At 29.0% G+C, this 20,876-nt stretch overlaps 1 protein-coding gene across 4 annotated transcripts; it reads right to left on the bottom strand.

The window, feature by feature from the left end:
• Positions 1–306: 306 nt before the first annotated feature.
• On the bottom strand, positions 307–20,557 carry Trab (transformer homolog B). 4 transcript variants are annotated; one of them, XM_039452068.1, is made up of 9 exons: positions 20,403–20,557; positions 15,123–15,298; positions 8,709–8,822; positions 7,054–7,144; positions 6,908–6,970; positions 6,469–6,582; positions 6,010–6,319; positions 5,657–5,926; positions 307–702 (listed from the first exon to the last, which is right to left on the bottom strand). In XM_039452068.1, exons 2-8 carry the CDS (start codon positions 15,289–15,291, stop codon positions 5,657–5,659), a joined length of 1,131 nt encoding a protein of 376 aa, XP_039308002.1. In that variant the 5' UTR covers positions 15,292–15,298; positions 20,403–20,557; the 3' UTR covers positions 307–702. The 4 variants fall into 4 exon arrangements, with proteins under 4 accessions (XP_039308002.1, XP_039307998.1, XP_039308006.1 ...); XM_039452064.1 differs by lacking the exon at positions 307–702 and adding an exon at positions 4,166–4,427; XM_039452072.1 differs by lacking the exon at positions 307–702 and adding an exon at positions 4,166–4,427 and having other exon boundaries at positions 6,010–6,286.
• Positions 20,558–20,876: the final 319 nt, after the last annotated feature.

Raw genomic sequence — 20,876 nt, 5'->3', positions numbered from 1 at the left:
AAATAGCGGCAAAGTATTTAAAAAAATGAACTTTAACTCTAGAATCGTGGTAAAATCTCTACCTGAAACCGCGGTAGAGATCAACTTGACCGCTCATTAAAAATTAGCGTTTAAATTATTATAATTTTAACAATAATTATCAGGTACATGCCCATTAAGCGGACATTTAAAAATAATAAATTGTCTTTATTTAATCGTTTATGTAACCACTACTGCAACGATCATTTTGACCGTGGCCACGATTCTAGTTAAACTTTAGAATAATTGTTCTAAAAAAATTGATGCGATGATATTGAATTTCTTGTGTAAAAACTTAATTTTATATAATGTTTTTTAACTTCGAAATTAAAGAGCAGAAAAAAATTTTGTTATTTACACATTTTTTCAAAGTTTATATATCTTTTTCAATTTTGAAGACTTTTTCAACTTAACTTATTGAGGTGCGGGAAAATTGCAAGTATTCGTGAACTTACGAATGATAGTATAAAACATATATATAATATGTATATGTATATAAATGTTTTTATTTTTCAGTATATTTATATATGTATATTTTCAATTGTACATGTATTTACATGCTATGTATTCCGTAAATAAAATTAAAATACGTTATTTCATGTAGACATTTTTTTTCTTTATTACTTATTGAATACTTATTCTTAAAGTATATTTATATGTATGCAGTTCTCTCCCTTTCTCCTCCTGTAAAATAAGGAAAATATAATTCTTTATTTCTGTTTTTTTATTTAAATTATTTATATGAAATTATATGGAATTTGATCTTATTGTTTTTTTATCCTTTAAAAGTATTCATATTTAATAATTTATTTGTTTATTTAATGATTTATTTGTTTATTCAATATTATTTACATATATAATATATAATTAAAATTTATAATAAAATTTTTATAAATGTTGCTCTTAGAATGTAACGTGAATTATACGAGGTACGTTATTTCACCATCCCATATTTATCTGACAATCCCCAGCTTTCCTTTATATAAATTTTGTACGAAAATATTAAATAAGTCATGAACTGATAAAGTACTTAAATCGAATAAAGCTCGTTTTTAAATTTACTACTTAAAAACACGCATTACGTATAAAGAATAAGATGTGTAAAAGGAAGTAGATAAAGAGGGATTGGAGAATTAAAACCATGGCAGGAAAATAAACTTGTGACGTGATAGGTAAATAAATATAATCATTTTTATAAAAATTTACTACAAATTTTATTAATTATACGTTTTATTATTACTAAAATATCATTCAATTTCCTAACTCTATATAAAAAAATAAGTATATATATGTGTTTATCGATTTTTTCTAATAAGTTTTTTTTATAAATAATGTACATAAATAATCGGAAAAAAATATTCCACATACATTATATTTATATATAATTATATATGAAATATGTTCATATATAATTATATATATAATATTCAATGAAATATATACATTATATAGGATGTCTTAGACAAATGTATATAGATTATCACGTTGAGATAGAAGGGATCGAAATAAATCAAAAAGTCTAATACCATTTTGCGATAATTGCAATAATTTTCAAGCAATAAAATATTAAAGTCAGCCGAATAAGAGAGATAAGCGATTGTTTGCCTGAGTCGTAGACCTCGAGCCTTGGCGTGGTGCGGGGACATGAGGGAGGGAAGCTATCCTTCCCCTCGCCGCACGCCACTTACCGTAGCCTACAGTCAGGCCGCGGTGAGCGACCGTTTGTCCACACTTGTCTCTCCGCGCGCTCTCATTCGTCTGACTTTAATATTTTATTACTCGAAAATTATTGTAAATATCACAAAATGGTATTAGACTTTTTGATTTATCTCGATCCTTTCTACTTCATCGTAATAATCTGTATACATTGATCTAGGACACCCTGTATATTGTACACAGAGTGTCACAATATACTTGTTTATGCTCTCGTGGATTGATAGAGCAAGTAAAACTGAGAAGAAAAATCCTTTACTATTTTTTAAAATTCGTAACAGTTACAGAGATAAAAATTAATATAGTCGGCAAATGTGAACACATACTTTCCCTACCCACCGCATGCGAGGACCGCCCGTCGGTCGCCGTATGTTGAAATTACATTTCGAATTGCATATAGTTAAAACAATAATATGGAATTTTGTTAATATGATTTTTTAAGCGACATTTTTATATCGAAATATTTCATCTTCGATAAATTGATTGCCATTCTAAAGGGCACTGTTAAGAAACATTAGAGACATCATTTTATGCTTGTTGTTTAATGCTAAGCAGAGATAAAATGATATTTCTAATGAAATTTCTAATAGTATTTTTGAAGTTTCTGAACGCAGGAAAATTCAAAATTAAGAAAATTTTAAACAATAAAAAATTGAAAATATGTAATTTTGTAACAAGGTATTGTTTTTTTTTAATTAAACTAATTTTTTAAAATTACTTTTTATGGATAGCCATATTACAACCACTTTTTTTCTTCCACCAGTTATGCAGTACATTAGATTTTTATAAATCACATCCTAAATAATAAATATTTCATTACTTTGAGTCTAGAATCTGTCAAACAACACTGACGAATATAATCGTTTAAGTTTTAATAGAAAATATTAATTATAAATAAAGTTATTTAATAAAATAGAAATAGGTGCCATATTATCCTCTTCTCCGCTACTAATATATATATTTTATTATCATTTACAAAATTAATGTAAAGAATCGACATTTTTGAAATAAAAAATGTAGTTATAGTTGATGAAAAAGTCAATGGATTGCCAAATATGGTCAAGTACTGATGTTTAATGAATATTCTATGAATACTTTTGTGGAAGAAATATACCATTTATCACGAATTAAATTTCGTAAATCGAAAAATAAGATACAATACAGAATTTTTTTAATTTATTACCCAGTAAACGGAAATAGATATTGTATTTAAATAGATTAAAAATTAAAATCCATTTTAATTTATTTAAATACATTTTAGATTAAAGAATAGTAATTAATTACATCATTTTTAACGATATGTTATAGATTAAAATGGATTGCGTAATTCGCGAAAACTTCTTTTGAATAGAAAGAATAAAAATTAATCACTTTATTTCAATCCCGTTTCCTGAATTAAAACGAATTACGAGGTGTGTTCAAAAAGTATCGCGAATTTTGTGTTTTTTCAAAAATTATTTATTTATTCATGAATATCTATTTTGTCCCCTTCAAAGTAATCCCCATGAGATATTATACACTTGTGCCAACGGTTTTTCCAATCTTCGAAGCACTTCAAAAAATCATTTTTTTTTATCTTGTTCAGCTCCTCCTTCGATGCCGTCTTTATCTCGTCAAGCGTAGCGTAACGTCGTCCTTTCATGGGCCTCTTCAGTTTAGGGAACAAGAAAAAGTCACAGGGGGCCAGATCTGGGGAATACGGTGGTTGCGGCATCATTAGTGTGTTGTTTTTGGCCAAAAAGTCGCGTACAAGCAACGATGTGTGAGCAGGGGCGTTTGGTACGAATTTCGCGGCGACCCGTCTCATGCCCAAATCATTGATAAAAATCGAATGGCACGAGCCAATCGATATGTTTAGGTCCTCAGCAACTTCTCTAACGGTGATTCGACGATTGGCCAATACCATTTTCTCCACTTCATTAATTTTTTCGTCTGTTGTTGAAGTGCTCGGGCGTCCGGCACGCTCTTCGTCGTTCACATCTTCTCGGCCTTCTGAGAACATTTTGTACCACCGATAAACGTTGCTTCGGTCCAAGGTAGCTTCTCCGTATGCCACAGTCAACATTCGGAATGCATCCGCGCACTTAATTTCGTTTTTCACACAAAATTTGATACAGGTTCTTTGATCCATTTTTTTGAATAGGTAAAAATCGAAGACGATCCAAAACACGTGCAAGCAAAGCAGCTGTCAACAATTAAGTGAACATTCAAAATGGCCGAGCTTGTCGGCATAAGTGAGAGACATGAGTACCAACATAACGCCACAAAAAGATCGAAATTCGAATATACGTAACCCGCGAAAATTCAAAATTCGCGATACTTTTTGAACACACCTCGTATATGGCCCTCCTAACTTTTTTTCCATTGAAAGAATAAAAATTCCATAATTCTTATCCCACTTCATGGATTTGAATGGGTTTAAGGAATTCTTAAACTTTAATTGGATTGAAATAGATTCAAAAAGTCAAAAATTCGATAATGATCACACAATCCATTTTTATCCATTTCTGTTTACTGGAAAACATATTTTCCAAATTCTCTTTATGTACTAAACAATATTAAATGTAGAATAATTTTTGCTTAGTTTTGTTAAACGTAGAATAATCTATGATTGGATCTCTTTTTTGAATTCTTTCTTCTTTCTGGGAAACAATCATACGATTTCTTAATGATAATTATTCCTTTTTCATAGATACCTGTAACAGTATAATATTATATCTAATAATACACATGATTTACAAAATGATTATTCATACTTTTATTAAAAGATGAGTTTAACATTTGTATAATTGTGTACATTAATCAATTTAATTGTAATTTAATATTTTAAAGTCATAATAAGATAAAGATAATTCATTAACATTATCCTCAATAAGCAGACAATATTAACTTTTAATTTTCTAATATTTTTTAAAATAAAATGTTATTAAAATAATTATATATAATTATGATTATTATTATATTATAATTAAAAAATTACCATGATTACATATAATTATTATATAAAATTATATAGGATTTTATACGATCATATATAATTATACATAATCGTACATATAAATTATATATAATTTTTATGATGTATAATATACATATACTATTGAATGTACATATATAATTATATTTTGACATATTTCATATATAATTATACAAGAAAAATTTGTTTCCAGGTTTTATTAAAAAAAGAAAGAATTAATTAAATAAGAAAGAATTAATTGCATAATACAAAGTTTGCAATAAATTTTGGCAAAATACTGTTATTAATTGCCTTAAAGATTATTACAAATATATTATTTTAGATACCTTTTCTTCATAATTAATAAAAATTTGAAAGATGTGTGTAACTATATTGAAAATCAATGAAAAAATTACTGCATTTTTTTAAATTAGATTAGCTCATATTTCTTTTAAAATTAAAAGTAAAATCAAAACCATTTCAGCAAATGATTAAAATGATTGTACACCAATGTATATATATGTATATACTCTATACTTACATTTTCAATATTAATTTTTTTGTTTTTTATTTGTGGTTTACATTAAAAAAAAAAGTAGTGAATGAAAGATTTAAAACTATGTCTATAATACAAATTTAATATATCCTACGTATGATACCCCGTATAGCACATAATATCGCAATATAACAACAATATTGCTGCAATATTGCTGTAATATTACAATATCGCTGTAATATTACTGCTATATTGTAATATTGTTGCAATATTACGTGCTGTGCGGGACACAATTTTATGTATCATACTATAAAATTTTTAGAATACGTATCAAATCCAATCCTGACGTTAAGTAACTATCTTTGACAAATAATATAATAATAATAATTAAATTCATACATACATACATACATATATATACATATATATATATATATATATATATATATATATATATACACGTATATATTTACTTAATTGGGTGATGGATGTCTTGGTCTGCACATATCCAATTGAACAAATCGTGGCCAGACAGGTGTAAGATATCTACCTCTTCCCATAGGAGGAATATGTCCTCTTAAAGGGAGCACAGGAGGAATATGTCCTCTTAACGGACCTAAAGGAGGAATAGGTCTTCTTAACGGACCTAAAGGAGGAATAGGTCTTCTTAACGGACCTAAAGGAGGAATCTGTTCTCTTAATACGAGCATAGAGTTTACTACAATTGGTCTCGGAGGAAAATTCTAGAAAAACATTAATGAGAAATTAGAGCCAGTTAGAAATCCTCTATAGGAACACTTATCAGACCGATAATTAATTTACTCACATTATGATGGGTAGGCGCAGGAATTGGCGGTTCAATGTGTGGCGTTGCATCTCTTCGTTCCCTGGATCTATTTCTGCCCTCATCTCTATCTTTCTCTTTTTCTCTATTTTTATCCCTATCTCTAATTTCATCCTTATCCCAATCTCTATTCCTATCCTTAGCCTTGCTTTCGTGAAAATATTCATCCTTTCGTTCCCTGGATCTGGACCTGAATCTATCTCTATCTCTGTCACTTTCTCTTCTTTCGTGTGAACGTTTATAGGATCTTTCACGATATCTGTCATGATAAAATTTCTCATCTGTAAATAATCTAACAGTAACGGTTATGATAAATGATGACCAATCATAATCTTATTAAACGTATTCTATTTAAAAAAGTTAGATATTTTATCTCTAAATAATTAAAATAACATTAATTCATAAAAAAATAATAATATGTAATAATATTAATGTCAATACCTGGAGTGCGAATCATGCTGTTCTCTAGAACGCAATCGAATAGTATCATGTTTAGTTGTATCTTTTTCTATGTATTTCTCTTTATATTTGCTATAGTCTTCTGTATGAGTTCTCCTGTAAAATATAATAAAAAAATATACCTTTCAAAAATCTAAAATGGTTACTTAATCATTATCAATTATATTTGGATGAAAATATAGAACCGTAGAACCGATCAATTGGTGATAGACGATCGGAATATTTGATTCCGTGATCGTCCATAAGAATTATGGAGCAGTTGTGGAATAGCACTTTGACTGTTATGCGTGACAATGAAGGATCCCAAATGTCAATCGATTTCGTTAATTTTTCTATTGCTTACAATTTACTTGTCTTTGATGACTTTAAAATAATATTAATTTTTGTTATTAATAAATAAATAAAACTAATATTGTCTTACTCATCATTTTTGAAAGCATAATTTTTCGTTTTGCTATCTTGATACTTGATATCCATGCGATGTCTAAAATCATAAGAAAATAAATTAAAAAATTGTATACATGTAGTACAGACAGAATATTGTCACAAATTAAGAATAAAATAAACCTGGAATGATATTCGGAATTATAACCACAATTCCTGCAGATTAGACTAACAGATGAAGTTTGTTTGTTCAAAGTTTCCGAATTGCTTAAGGCTGTAATACAACAGTTTAAAGTATATCAATTCTTTATAAATATTTTATTATATATGTACATAATGAAATACATATTTATTATACACGGTGTCCGGGAACTAGGAAACCTATCGCTTTGAGAATATAGAGGAGATGGAAAGGGACAAAAAAGTCTTATACCATTTTGCGATATTTGCAATAACTATCAAGTTATAAAATAAAACGTCTAAGCCAATGTGCGGTGACACCGCGCCATCGCGCCTAGCTCGTAGGCAATGGCGCGCGGCGGGACAGGTGACGCGTCGTTGTTTGAATTTGCACAACGCGACGGTCTGAATCTGCCGCACCGCGTGTACATACACTGCAAAAATCAAATGTGTTATTTATCCAATGTGTAAGGAGAAGCTTCAGCTAAAATAACACATTTGATTTTTGCAGTGTATGTACACGCGGTGAGACAAATTCGGACCGTCGCGCCGTGACAATTCAGACAATAACGCGTCACCTTTACCGCCGTGCGCCGTTGCCTACGAGCTAGGCGCGATGGCGTGGCATCACCGCACATTGGCTTAGACGTTTTATTTTATAAATCAATAATTATAGCGAATATCGCAAAATGGTGTAAGACTTTTTTGTCCCTTTTCATCTCCTTTATATTCTCAAAACAGTAGGTTTCCTAGTTCCCGGACACCCTGTATATATGTGTATGTAATATATATAAACAAAAAAAAAAAAAAACGCAAATATAAAAATGTAAAAATAGAAATAAAAAAACAAATATGTAAATACAAAAATGTGATTTTTATTTTTTTACACTTTTGTATTAAAATTCATTAAAATCATAAAACTGTAACTATATTTATTGAAAAACTGCCATATTGTTCGCTGATTTTATATCATAAAAATAGGCATGCTCATGTTGTAAAATTACTTAACATTAAATTATAAATTCAAATTAATTGGACATTTATATCATAAAAATATGACTCTTTAATTTTAATTTATTCTTGGAAACAGTTATTTATGATTTTTAAGATATAATTTTTCAAAGATTATATTACATTTACCATGACTTTGTTCTTATATTTATTAAACTTATATAGTTTTATTATTATTATGCCCTGTTCCCTTTTTAATCATATATGATTGAGATTGAAACTATATAAGTAAAATTGTAGTTGAAAATCATTTCATTATAGTTTAATTCTTTATAATAGAAACGTAAAACGCGGAACAAAGAATGACGAAAGAGAGTATGTGTTATTTTTAGATAACAATAGTATATCTTTTTAAATAAATTAAAGGTAGAATCTATAAATAAAATGTTTCACAAAATTATTTAGCATTATTCTGTAAAATTATATGCTGAGAGATTTCAGTTTTATAATAATTTATTTTATCTATAAAAATAAGTATTTTGGTATATTTTAAGAAAAATCAAATTTAATATTCCGCAATTTATTTATATACAATTTTGTGATTTTACAAGTTTATTAATTGAAACTATATCAATATAATTTAAAAATTAATATGAGAATATAATATACCTAAGAATAAATATGATATCCATTCATATAACACATACCTAACTCCTCTTCATCTGTAGTTGACTTAGTTGGTTCTTCCATACATATATTGACAGTTTTAACAACCGCCTGCTTTATTTCATCTCTGTCGAATATCGGTTTACATCCTTCTCCTATATAATTTATTTTATTAATCTTTTAATAACTTTTTATTGATATAATTCTAATGTAAATGATTTATTGATCGAAAGAAATATTTTAATATTGGTACGAGAGAATTTTGTGTATGATGTAAATATTCTTTTAAAACAGAAAAATTATATTATTACGTTCACATTTATATATCTTTGTAATTACCATTTTGTGAATACTTTTTTATCTTTAAAATATCCAGAGTTTCCGGAATATTTTGTAAATTATATGAAATATACAAGTTAGTTCATAAAATTTATTGAAATAAACTATATCCCACATTTATATATATATATATATATATATATATATATATATATGTGTGTATATATATATATATATATATAATTTTAAGAAATAAAATTAATAAAATTTTTATTTATATAATATGAACTTGAGGTCTGCATTCATAGTTGAGTGTCGTATATTTAAGATTATGTTAAATTTACTGTCTTAACATATCATCAACCAATCACAAAACCATATTAACATTGTAAAATATTAAGATAGTCTTAAAATAAAATCAAACTATGAATACCGACCTAAGAATCATCAAAATTTATTATTATTTTTCAAAAATAAATGATTCTATATTTAAATAAAATTAAAAAGGTAATTGTATTCTATATATTTTGTTAAAAATCACTCATTTGTTATACTATTATAAATATATATTGTTACACTCGGAAGGAATAAGAGCACACAGAACACTCGCGTAAGAAAATCTGAACACGCATCACGAAATGACACAACACTTTTATAAAGAAACACCAACTTTAATTATAATTAAATTGAACTTAATTAACAGCAAAATAGTTAGCGGAATGAGCAAAATGTCAACCGAAACTGCGCGTTCCGAAAACAGAACGTCAAGTGGAAACGCTTTTCTTGTTTGATAAATTGATCGATCTTCTTCTAACGACCAGCTGTACTCACAATTGGCCAAAAACAGACACAATACTACCTCTCTTCTTTGAAGTTGACGTCCCGACTACTGTAAGGTCTTGTCTAGAGACCCTCTAATAAGAGTCGCAACATAAGGGGACCACTTTTGATTGGTTCGAAATATTTGATCGAGAGATGTAAATATAGATAAAGAGAGAAATACAATATATTTCCCTCTCTGTCTAACATATTTCTCTCTCTGTCTTGAAGATCGACCATACTACTACCAAACCAACAAAAGTCGGCTCGTATCGCGACTCTTCTAGTCTTGCCTTTTCTCTTTTACTCCAGACTTCTTGGTTGTTTCCAGGAATCACCCAGGAGCGCTTCTGCTTTCCATCTTGAGCTGCTGCGAGATTCTGAGCCGCTTTTCTGAACCGCTCTTTTGAACCAATCTTCTGAGCTGCTCTTCTGAGTCACTCTTCTCAGCCGCTCTTTTGATCCAAATGACAGTGCTGGAATTCTTCCTTAAATGAAGAAATCCTCTCCAAAGAAAAGCTGTTTAGAGAAATTCTCTCTCGAAGAATTCTTCTTAAGAAATCTTCAAAACTTCGAGCAAGGCGAGAGTATCTATCATGGACCATCGAAAGACTCATGAAGTTCCTGCCTTGGCATTTGTCTTCAGTCCCACGGAGAAAACCACGAATCAAAAACTCGAGGCGAGGCAATCTTCTTAATGTTTAAAACCAGAAAATTAATTCTCTAATAGAAAAGGTACTGAAAAAAATTAATTAGGCTCAGAATATTAATTATTATTTTTCCTCCCTTTAAAATAAATAAAATCTTAAACAATCATCTTTCTTTTTAAGCAAAATTTATTTCTCCTGAAAAAAAGTTAATTAACCTAAGCAAAAGTTGTTTAGTTAACGGAGGACGTATTACTAGGAGGAATCAAAGTTATTATCTATTCAAAAATCTTAATTACATATAAGAAAAGTGAATGCAATTATATCTTTTTGGCGTCCTCATTTTAAAAAAATTATTAAAAAATATTTTTCTCAAATCAATTATGTAATATTTTTCTCAAATCAATTTGTTTGACATTTTTTTACAATAAAAAAAATTTTTTGGAGAGTAAATTAAAATGAAAAATTCCCTATGTATTAGAGTTGAATATGTTTATATATTGTAGTACTGTTAATGTGGTTGGGTAAGTTAATATATTTTTTAAAGTAAATTTAATTTAATTAATGCCCATTTATACTAATGTAGATTAAAGTTGATCTTGTTAAGTTGATCTGATTTAATTATTGACGTCAAAATGGCGTCAAAATGACGTAAAGATCATATATATGTCATGGTATAGGACGTTTTGCAGTTATCATGATATCATTTTGCCATCATTTTGATTAATCTTATTTGATAACTCATTTTAACATCAATATACTGATCAATTGGATGGCATCTTGATGTCATTTTGATTAATCTGTTTTCACTGATGATTTTCACTTTCAAAGATCTTACGTGCGACTCATCAGAATCCACCAATCCCAATTTTTTTGATTTTCTGCAACAAATTTCGCTAAATAGTCTAACAAAGTTTGATACTGGCATTCCATCTGACTATTAAACTGCGGATGAAGTAATGAGTAGTCCTTGTCTTCCTTATTCCAAGCAAATGTGTTAATTTTGAAAACATTTGTGAATCAAAATTCTTTCTTGATCAGTATATAATTCCAAAGGAATACCAAAACGAGAAATTATTTAATTTACAAAAACTTCGGCAATAGTTTCAGTCTTAAAATTTTTTAAGGAAATACATCAACCCACTTTATAAAACAATCGATAATAACTAAAAGATATTTGTTTCCAGAAGAAGACGGGAAAAGTAACCTAAAATATCCATCTGAACTCTCTTAAAGGGTAAACCAGAATTATAAATTTGTAAAGGTAATTTTCCTTTATCGGAAGGTTTTTTCTCGACAAGCAAACTGTACATGTTCTACACCAGTGCTTTACATTCTGCTTACAAGTTGTCTAACAAAACCTTTTTCGAATTTTATTAACACTAAAATAACTACCAAAAGGAGAATCGTATGCCTTTTTCAAAACACGCTGCACCTAACTACTTGGAAAATTTGACGTTTTGAATCTGGAGATCACCATATTCTAAACAACACTCGTTTCTTTACAATAAAAGAATCCCACATAAACTGCAGTAAATTTTAGTAGTTTTAGTTCCAGAGACAATCTTCTGCCAACTCGGCCGTCTTTCAAGTTCCTTTCTCAGGAAAATAGACAATAAAAAATCTTCATTCTGAAAGCTCTTCCAATTTTCAAAATCATTTTCCCTGAAAACAATCCGTTTTACTAATTCAACCAAATAATTTTTCTCTTTTAAATCAATTTTAGCCAAGTAATTATAACTTTTTTCAACAGAATGGCGCCTTGACAAAGTATCTGTGTTCCTATTGGGATTTCAACTTTGGCCACGGAAACTACACTTTGAAATATGAGTGTATAATACAAACATAAACGTGGAATATCCTTATTGAGGCGGCCATAATTAAAATCCCAATGTAATTTTTTCCTTTTCGATATTCTACCACAAAATTATATTTTTGCAGGCGTTCCAACCAGCAGGCCCTCAACGTCCTTAAACGAAAGTCAACTTAAAGCATGATCCGTTCTTACAAGAAAATTTCGTGCATGCAAATAATGATAAAAAGATTTTACTGGCTCTATAATTGTTAACGGTTCACGTCAAATCACGTCGAATAATTTCTTTTAGACTTAATTAATACTCGACTATATAATAAGCGATTACCTTCTCGACATCTCCCTAAATTTGGAATAAAACTTATTCTATGAGAAAACCTCTGGGTCCAGAATAAATCTCCCTTCCTCAGTAGGAAATAAAAATATTGACGAAGTGGTTAAAAACTGCTTTGACAACTCTAAAGCACGGAAACACGCCGTGCTTTTTTTTAACAAATATTCCATTTGAATATAATTTTCTGTTAACACGCATAAAGGTTTAGCAATAAGAGAAAATCCTCTTACAAACTTTCGATACATACGAGCAAAAACTTAAGTAATTTTGAACTTACTTCTTATTATATTCTGAAGAATCGACCAATTTTTTATCACATCAATCTTTTCAGGATCAGTGATGATTCTCTTCTTCAAAAACGACATGACCTAAGTACTTAACTTCCTTTCCAAAAAGAGTACATTTTTTTATTAAGTTTAAAATTCACCGTTTATAAAGACAAAAGAACCTTCTTTATATTAGCTAACATCTCTTCTAAAAACTGTCTGAAAATTATCACATCGTTAAAATAAACCATGCCGATCTTAAAAAATAACTGCTAAAAAACTTTTTCCGTAAGGCGTTCGAAAGTAGCAGGTGCGTTACGAAGTCCAAAAGGCATTGCAGTAAATTCCCACAACCCTTTTCCAATAGACAAAGCAGTTTTCTTTCTATCTTTTAGACGAATTTTAATTTACCAATAACTTCTCTTAAGATTAAGAATGGAAAACCAAGAGTTTCCTAACAAACAATCCAACAAATCATCAATCCTAGGGATTGCTCGATTCTTCAATTATACACCCTGTTGTCTCCATCTCCTCAATAATCTTAGTCACCTCTTTCCTCACGAAATTCGACAAGGAATTTTATAGAAGAACAATTTTCCGTTTGAAAACAATATTCAATAATTCCACAATTCTCAGCAACAATTTCTCCTGAGAAAATGTCTTGAAACTCTGAAAAAAGCTCCGCAAAAAGTTTTTTCTAAGAATTATCTAAATTCTCAGAACTCCTAAGTACAAGATCCTCAAGAAAGTCTGGAAGACTGTACTTTCACTAATTCGAGCACAAAAGTTTCCATATTTTTTCAAAACTTAAATTTTCTAATTCCGTTACTTCGTCCAAAACCGAACGAGCTTTTCCCCACAGACACGAAGCTAACGCGACTTTCGTAGTATTCTCCCAATTACTCGCCCACACGATTAACTAAAATTGTGTTAAATATTCTCGTAGCGGAATACTCCCGTCTTAAGAATCAGCTCAAGTAGCACATGAAACTATAAACGTCTGCGATGACATTATTGTAGTTAAAATTCAAAACTGCAATTTAATCTGCAACAACGTTATTGCAGATGTTTTATAACTTTATATGTTACTTTTGGCCAAGAAACTTTAATTTAAAATCGAGTCCCGCGTTTCCAGAATCTCGGGAAAAATTTTCCGCGAATGGGGCATTAAAAAAAGTAATTGGAAACGACTGGCCTGTAAAATGTTGCAGCTTCTCTAGATGTTGCAGTTTCTCATCGCGATCTTGTAACTGCACTTGCATTTTTTCTTCTCGTTGTCGTTGTCTTTATTTTTCTGCACGAAGTTGATATACGGCAACCGCCCAAAGAGAATTCGCTTCGGGGAAGAGTCGAGATCTGTTGGACGTCCAAATACGGATCCTCTTTTGTAGAAAACATCCCTCCGCCCACAAAGAAGTCGCCGCCATCAAATCATCAGAGGGATTCATCTTCGTCTCGGACGAGCCCCCAAAAATGTTGTACTCAAAAAGAAGAGCACGCGGAACACTCGCGCAAGAAAATCCGGACAAACGTCACAAAATGACACAACACTCTTTTATAAAGAAACACCAACTTTAATTATAGATCTTCCAGAATCTTCCAAAATGCAGATATCTTTGAATATTCCATCGTAAGTACGACTTTATGCAAATATATTAAAAAATAAACGTTGAATAAAAAACGTTATTGAATATAAGTAAGACTAATCGATCTTATAAGATTAAAAAATTTTTGCACCTTTCTTCAAATCGTAATCGTTTCGTTGAATTACAAAATAGTGCCATTGTTATTTCAATGTTGTAAATATTACTCTCTTACAATGTTGCAAAAATATAAAATCTTTGTAATTTTAGTTTAAAAATAATTGTTTTCAAAAATACTTTAACACTGTAACACGAAATACGTATATGCTGATTTGTTCAAAATTTCTTTAAAGATTATTTCTTTCTATTTTATACGGCATTCTTTATTTTATTTAAACTCTGTGATAAGAAATATGAAATTAACTGATTTAACTACGAAAAAGATTAATTGTAGAGGATATTTAATATTTTTATGGAAATCTCAATTCTATAAACTTCTATTAAAAAATTGCTTGTAACCATCTGTATAACTTATTTACAAAATTCCTGTAAATTAATATAATAGTATTTGCAAAATTTGTTTTATAAAGTGCAATTTGTATTTGTAAAAAATACACTCTTTTCTTTTTTAAGTTGCAAAGCTAAATAATAATTGAATTTCTTAAGAGCAAAGTGATTTAAAAAAACAAACTTTTAGAGAAACTAATATTTTACCATTTCTTCTCGTGACAATTATATCTTCAGGATTAAGTATACCTCGCTGTATTTCGGTAACATGTCCCTTTACAGAAATATCCCTGTGAACAGTAACTTTAATTTGACGTAGTTCCGTATTAATCTGCGTTTTCTTAATATTTTCAAATATTGCCCCAATGGTACGCATGTCTGACCTAAAAAAAATTTTATTTAATCATAATTTATTAAATTAATTATAAATTATTATACTCATTTCTGTATTAAAATAGATATTTTTTTCAGGAAAATAGTATATGTTATTTGGATACCTGGGAAAAAATTTTTTATATATAATTATACACAATTTATAAAATAAGCATAATTGTAAATAATTCTATATAAAATATATCTATTATAAGTATTGGGTTGTCTGGAAAGTTCGTGTCAATTTTCAAGCAAAATTCGAATTAAAAATTTTAGAAACAGTTCGGAAATAGTTGACTTGCCAATTTTTAACCTTGGTACAATCTCTCGAACTATGATTTGCCGATCAAAATCTATTATAGCTGTTATTTGATCAACATTCATAGTAATTGGCCAAATAGAACAAGGAGCATCTTCAATTTATTTCTCCTGAACGAAATTCAGCAAACCACTTCTGGCACATGCGTTCGCTTACAGCATCCTCTCCGTACACATATTTTTTTTCAAGTTTGTATCGCATTTTGCCTTTACAAAAATTAAAAAGCATAATGCACCAAAAAAACACCTTATTTCTTTCCATCTTCAAACTAATGCCAAGAGGAATGTCTTTATTTAAATGTGATAACTAATATAATTAAATATGCGTCTACCTAAATATAACTTGTCAAAATACGTACGCATCTAACGCATTGCATTGAAATAACTTTTTCAAATTTTCCTTCAAACATTATTTAGGAAAAAAACGACATAACCCAAGCAAAATAACAAGTCAAAATGACATCAAAATGAATTGTAATTAATTGAAAAGTGTCTTTTAATGATTTTGACGTGATGATTTCCTATTCTGCTTGGGAAACTTTCCGGACGACCCAGTATATCTAGTATAATTATATCTATTTTACTATATACGGACATATTTTATAAATAATCATATACATATTATACATATTATATATATATATATATATATATATATATATATACACCCAGCAAACACAGTTGCATAATAGCAATGTTAATAGAATAAAATCGGGAGTAACACGCAATATAACATGCGCGTTACATGTAATGTCCATGTTAGTTGTAATTTCCCACTCATAAGAAAAATAACAGTTACATAACAGTTGTATCATATTTGTTATACAGGAGTCATATTAATAATTCAGTTTTATAACAGTTATATTATTAAAATAAAATGTTTGTTATATAAACCTAATAAATGGCAGTTATATGACTGTTATAAGTTGTGATGTTGTAATATCAAGAATTCAATTTTACATAACTATAATATTGCTAAAATGTAAAAATTCGTTATATAACGTGACACACACAAATTATATAACTATTATTTTCTGTGTTTGCTGGGTATATATATATATATAATTATATATAATTTATATATATATATATAATTATATATAATTTATATATATATATATATATATATAAATTATATATAATTATATAGATATTTGTGATTTTAATCTCCCCAAGCAGATATTTCGAAAACTACGCAAGAAATATAATAAATACAAAAAAATATTTCAAACAAAAGTTGCATGTCTCAAAAGGAGACATAAGACGATATCGTTGCAAGTTTGATTTTGGGTCAAACGTCACCAAGGTCAGGGTTACATTAACTTTTTTTAATAGAATACTCTATTTTTGATTTCAGAATCTAATAACTGGGAGTCAAGAGCTTTTCAGAATATTATAATATAATAAAGTTTATTTTCATTAAGTACTTTCTGAGTTATGAGATTCGAAAGCATTGTGCACCTCTATTTCGCGTGCACGTATGCATATCATTTTATGCAAGCGATGTCTTTTTTTCAAAGCTTTCGATCTAAGTTTCGATAATTTACTTGTTAGTATATCACGTTGTCGATTTACTTAGTATATCACATATTACTTATTCTATCACGTTATCCGAAATATTCTGAGGAATGTAACATGATAGAGCAATTTTATTTACGGAATTATTTTCAGAGACAAAAAATATATTGTATAAGAATCATTTTGTCTGGATTGTAGTCTAAAATTTGTTTAATGTATTAATTTAGTCCAGTTTTAATCCGTTGCGATCGCTGCAAACTAATCCCTCGTCATGACCTGTGAACACTTAGTGCTAATATGTGTATATAACTGGTAGATCAGGTCAATACACGTTGTTTGTTTAAATAAAAATGCAACAAGAAAATATATGTTAATATAATGCAATAATTAAATTAAATAAGAAAAAAATTTATAAATTATTACTATAAATGGTTATTTTTTAATCATAAATATTTTCTAAAATATTTTATAAAATATTTTAGTAAATATTTATTTTTTATTTAGCATAAATATTTTAGAAAATATTTTATAAATATTTTAATAACATTTTGGATAAAGATTTTTATAATTATTTTTGTCATAAAATATATATGAAATATTTTCATAACATTTATAAAAAACATTTATAATAAATATTTATTAATATTTATCATAAATATTGTGTGCTATCTGGGTATATCGTATTGCAATATTGCTGCAATGTCATAGCAATATTCTAATGCGATATATCGCATTCTAATATTTTTGCAATACCACTGCAATATTGTAATATGACATATCATATTACAATATTGCTACAATGTCATAACAATATTACAGTGTGGTATATCGCGTTTTAATATTTCTGCAATGTTACTGCAATATCTTAATATTGTTGCAATATTATGTGCTGTGCGGGGATGTCCATGGAAAAGACATGGGAAGTGGTGTGCTTGGTGTGCAAACTCTTTATGCATCAATAAATTTTTTTTTGTATATTATTATTGTAAAAATTATAAACAATAATCTATACTATTAAAAATATACAAAAAAACTTTTTTAAGTGAAAAAAGTATTAAAAATTAAAAAAGTTAAATTAAAAAATAATATTAAAAATATTAAAAAACACAAAATATAAATGTTTTACATTAATTTTACTTTTTAGATAGATTAAACATAGATAAAAATGTAAATAAACTTTCGTCATTCATTCGTCGTAATAATTATTCCTTGTGAAAAGGGGTGGTTTACCTTCCCGCAACAAAGGTGCATGAAAATTCGTACATGTAAAACTCAATTATCTAACATAAAAAAACGTTTCCAAAGAGCGACTAAAATTATTTCAGTATAAGGAGAAATAATTTTATTTTAAGGATTGATTCATCCTCTTATTTGATTTTTTTCAAAAAAAGCAAAAACACGTAACTTTTACTTTTTCTTGCTCCATAATTTGGTTTTTGTTTCATTAAAATCGGAGAATAATTTCTTCTGTTATATTAAAAAAAAACTACAAAAATAAGCCTTTTTGGGGAATGTTTTACCCCTTGCAACAAGCCCAAGCAGAACAACAAGTCAAAATGACATCAAAGTGATTCACAATTGTGTCAAAATGACATCAAAATGAATCGTAATTGATTAAAACGTGACTTTTAATGATCATTTTACAGTCACTTTGACATCATTTTGACGTCGTGATGACTCCCTGTTCTGCTTGGGAGGGTACATGGAAAGTCGGACATGTAAACTTTACTGTCTAAACATAAAAAAACATTTTGTAATGATTTCGTGTTGATCGGTACATTATTTTTATGTGTATCATCATGACGATTCCCTAATATCCTCAACTTTGGGAGTCGATTTCACCCCTTTAATGTTGACCATTGCCAATAAAAAGAAATACGTGTATATTATTTTTGCCTACTCTACAAATGTACAAAATTTCAATGAAATCGGCGAGTCACGCAAAGGTAGGTTTACTTGTTAAAGGAAAATTTTACTCGAAATAATATACATAGTATACATACAATAGTATACATTATATGTATATTTCGAGTAAAATTTTTCTCTAAAGGAATCTAACCTAATAATGTAAATCATTTTGTACATCAATTATTTATACTTTTTATAATTGTATTCATGCACGTGCATGTAAATCTCATAATTATCTAATATTTTTTATTTTCAAAAAGTTTTTTTATCATTGTTGAAACAAAGGCTCCAACTAGTACTCTTTTCCTTACGGTTATAGTACTTTACTGAGGCTGCGTTTTATGCGCATGTGCGAAAAATGCGGCCCATCTAGCAACACTCCGGGGTTCATTTCTTTATGTAATAACATAGATCAATTAATTTCCTTATATATATATATATATATATATATATATATATATATATATATATATATATATATGGTTATGCAGCTAGGCAAAAGCCTGTGCTCCGGCTTTAATTGACAATGAAATAAAAATACAGGCTGCAGCACAGACTTTTGTATAGCTGCATAACTGTATGCATAAGGAAATTGATTGGTCCATTAGCACATGCATAAGGAAATAAACCAATCAATTTCTTTATGCATACAGTTGTGCAGCTATGCAAGTCTGTGCTGCGGTTTTACGTCTTATGAATGATAGTTGCGTGAGCACGTGATAGTCCTTTGAGCACTCTGATTGGTTCGTTTTCACAACCGACGCTATTGTAAGCGTCAAGTTCGATCACCTTCTACGACGTATTTTACAGCTGACGTATTTTTAGAGCCTATTTCACAATAGTATAAACTTAAGATCGTAAGGCTGAAAGCTGCGATTGTACATTTCTACTAATTAGTTTTTATCTTTAAAACATATCACAACTTTATGTTATTGTATATTATTGTAGAATAGGCTAAACAACTGCTTATACATGTGCTTTACAACACTTTACAACTATTTACAGTCACGTTTAGGGAGAATTGTAGAATGATGTCTTTTTATGACCTTCATAAATCAGGCTTTATATGTCCAATTTCATCAATTATCCTTTATCGTTAAATTGACGTTAGGGCAAAACTAAACATTTGATACGTCATCCTTGTTTACATCGGTTTCACACTAATTATCATAAAACAAGTTAAGCTGGACTTTTAGTCTAAAGAAAATCTCATTATGTTCTAGCCGAGAATACTTTACCAGTTCAGAAAATATGCGTGTTTCACCGTTTATATAATTTGCATTCTTTTTACGAGATATTTTTAGGATCTAAAACTTTTAATTCTATCTTTAACCCAATAGTAATAGTTGAATTGGGAAATTTAATACGAACCAAGTGTTTACAGCGTGTTGAAATCTTTTGATACACGTATCAATTTAGCCTGAAACTTGTTGCACACAGAAGACGTTATGGCTCCAGCACACGTCAGCACATGATGGAAACAGATGAAAGTAAGAATGGTGCGCGAAACTCGAGCGTCTCTCTCTACGGCCTGTCGCACATGAAATGCGTAACAGAGCATAATCGTAGCATAAGGCCTCTAGACCAATGGAAATCTTATGTAAATCATTATGCTGAACTTTATGCTGAACTTTATGCTGAATGCTCATTGGTCCATCGGTCTTATGTTGTGCTTATGTTATGTTATTCATTTCATATGCGAGGCCCTTAATTCTTTGCCCTCTCGCTTATTTTCTGACCATTCAGACAACAGGGGATCTATTATGTAACATTTCCCCTACGGCGGAAACGTGAAAAGTTTCACGTGAACTGCACGATTATGGCTGTGTTCCGTTTTTACTGGCA

The sequence above is a fragment of the Solenopsis invicta genome, chromosome 1 (genome assembly GCF_016802725.1).
Source record: "Solenopsis invicta isolate M01_SB chromosome 1, UNIL_Sinv_3.0, whole genome shotgun sequence".
Classification (NCBI taxonomy): domain Eukaryota; kingdom Metazoa; phylum Arthropoda; class Insecta; order Hymenoptera; family Formicidae; genus Solenopsis; species Solenopsis invicta.
The sequence above is the reverse complement of the archived record's forward strand: the minus strand, read 5'-3'. Positions and strand labels throughout refer to the sequence as shown.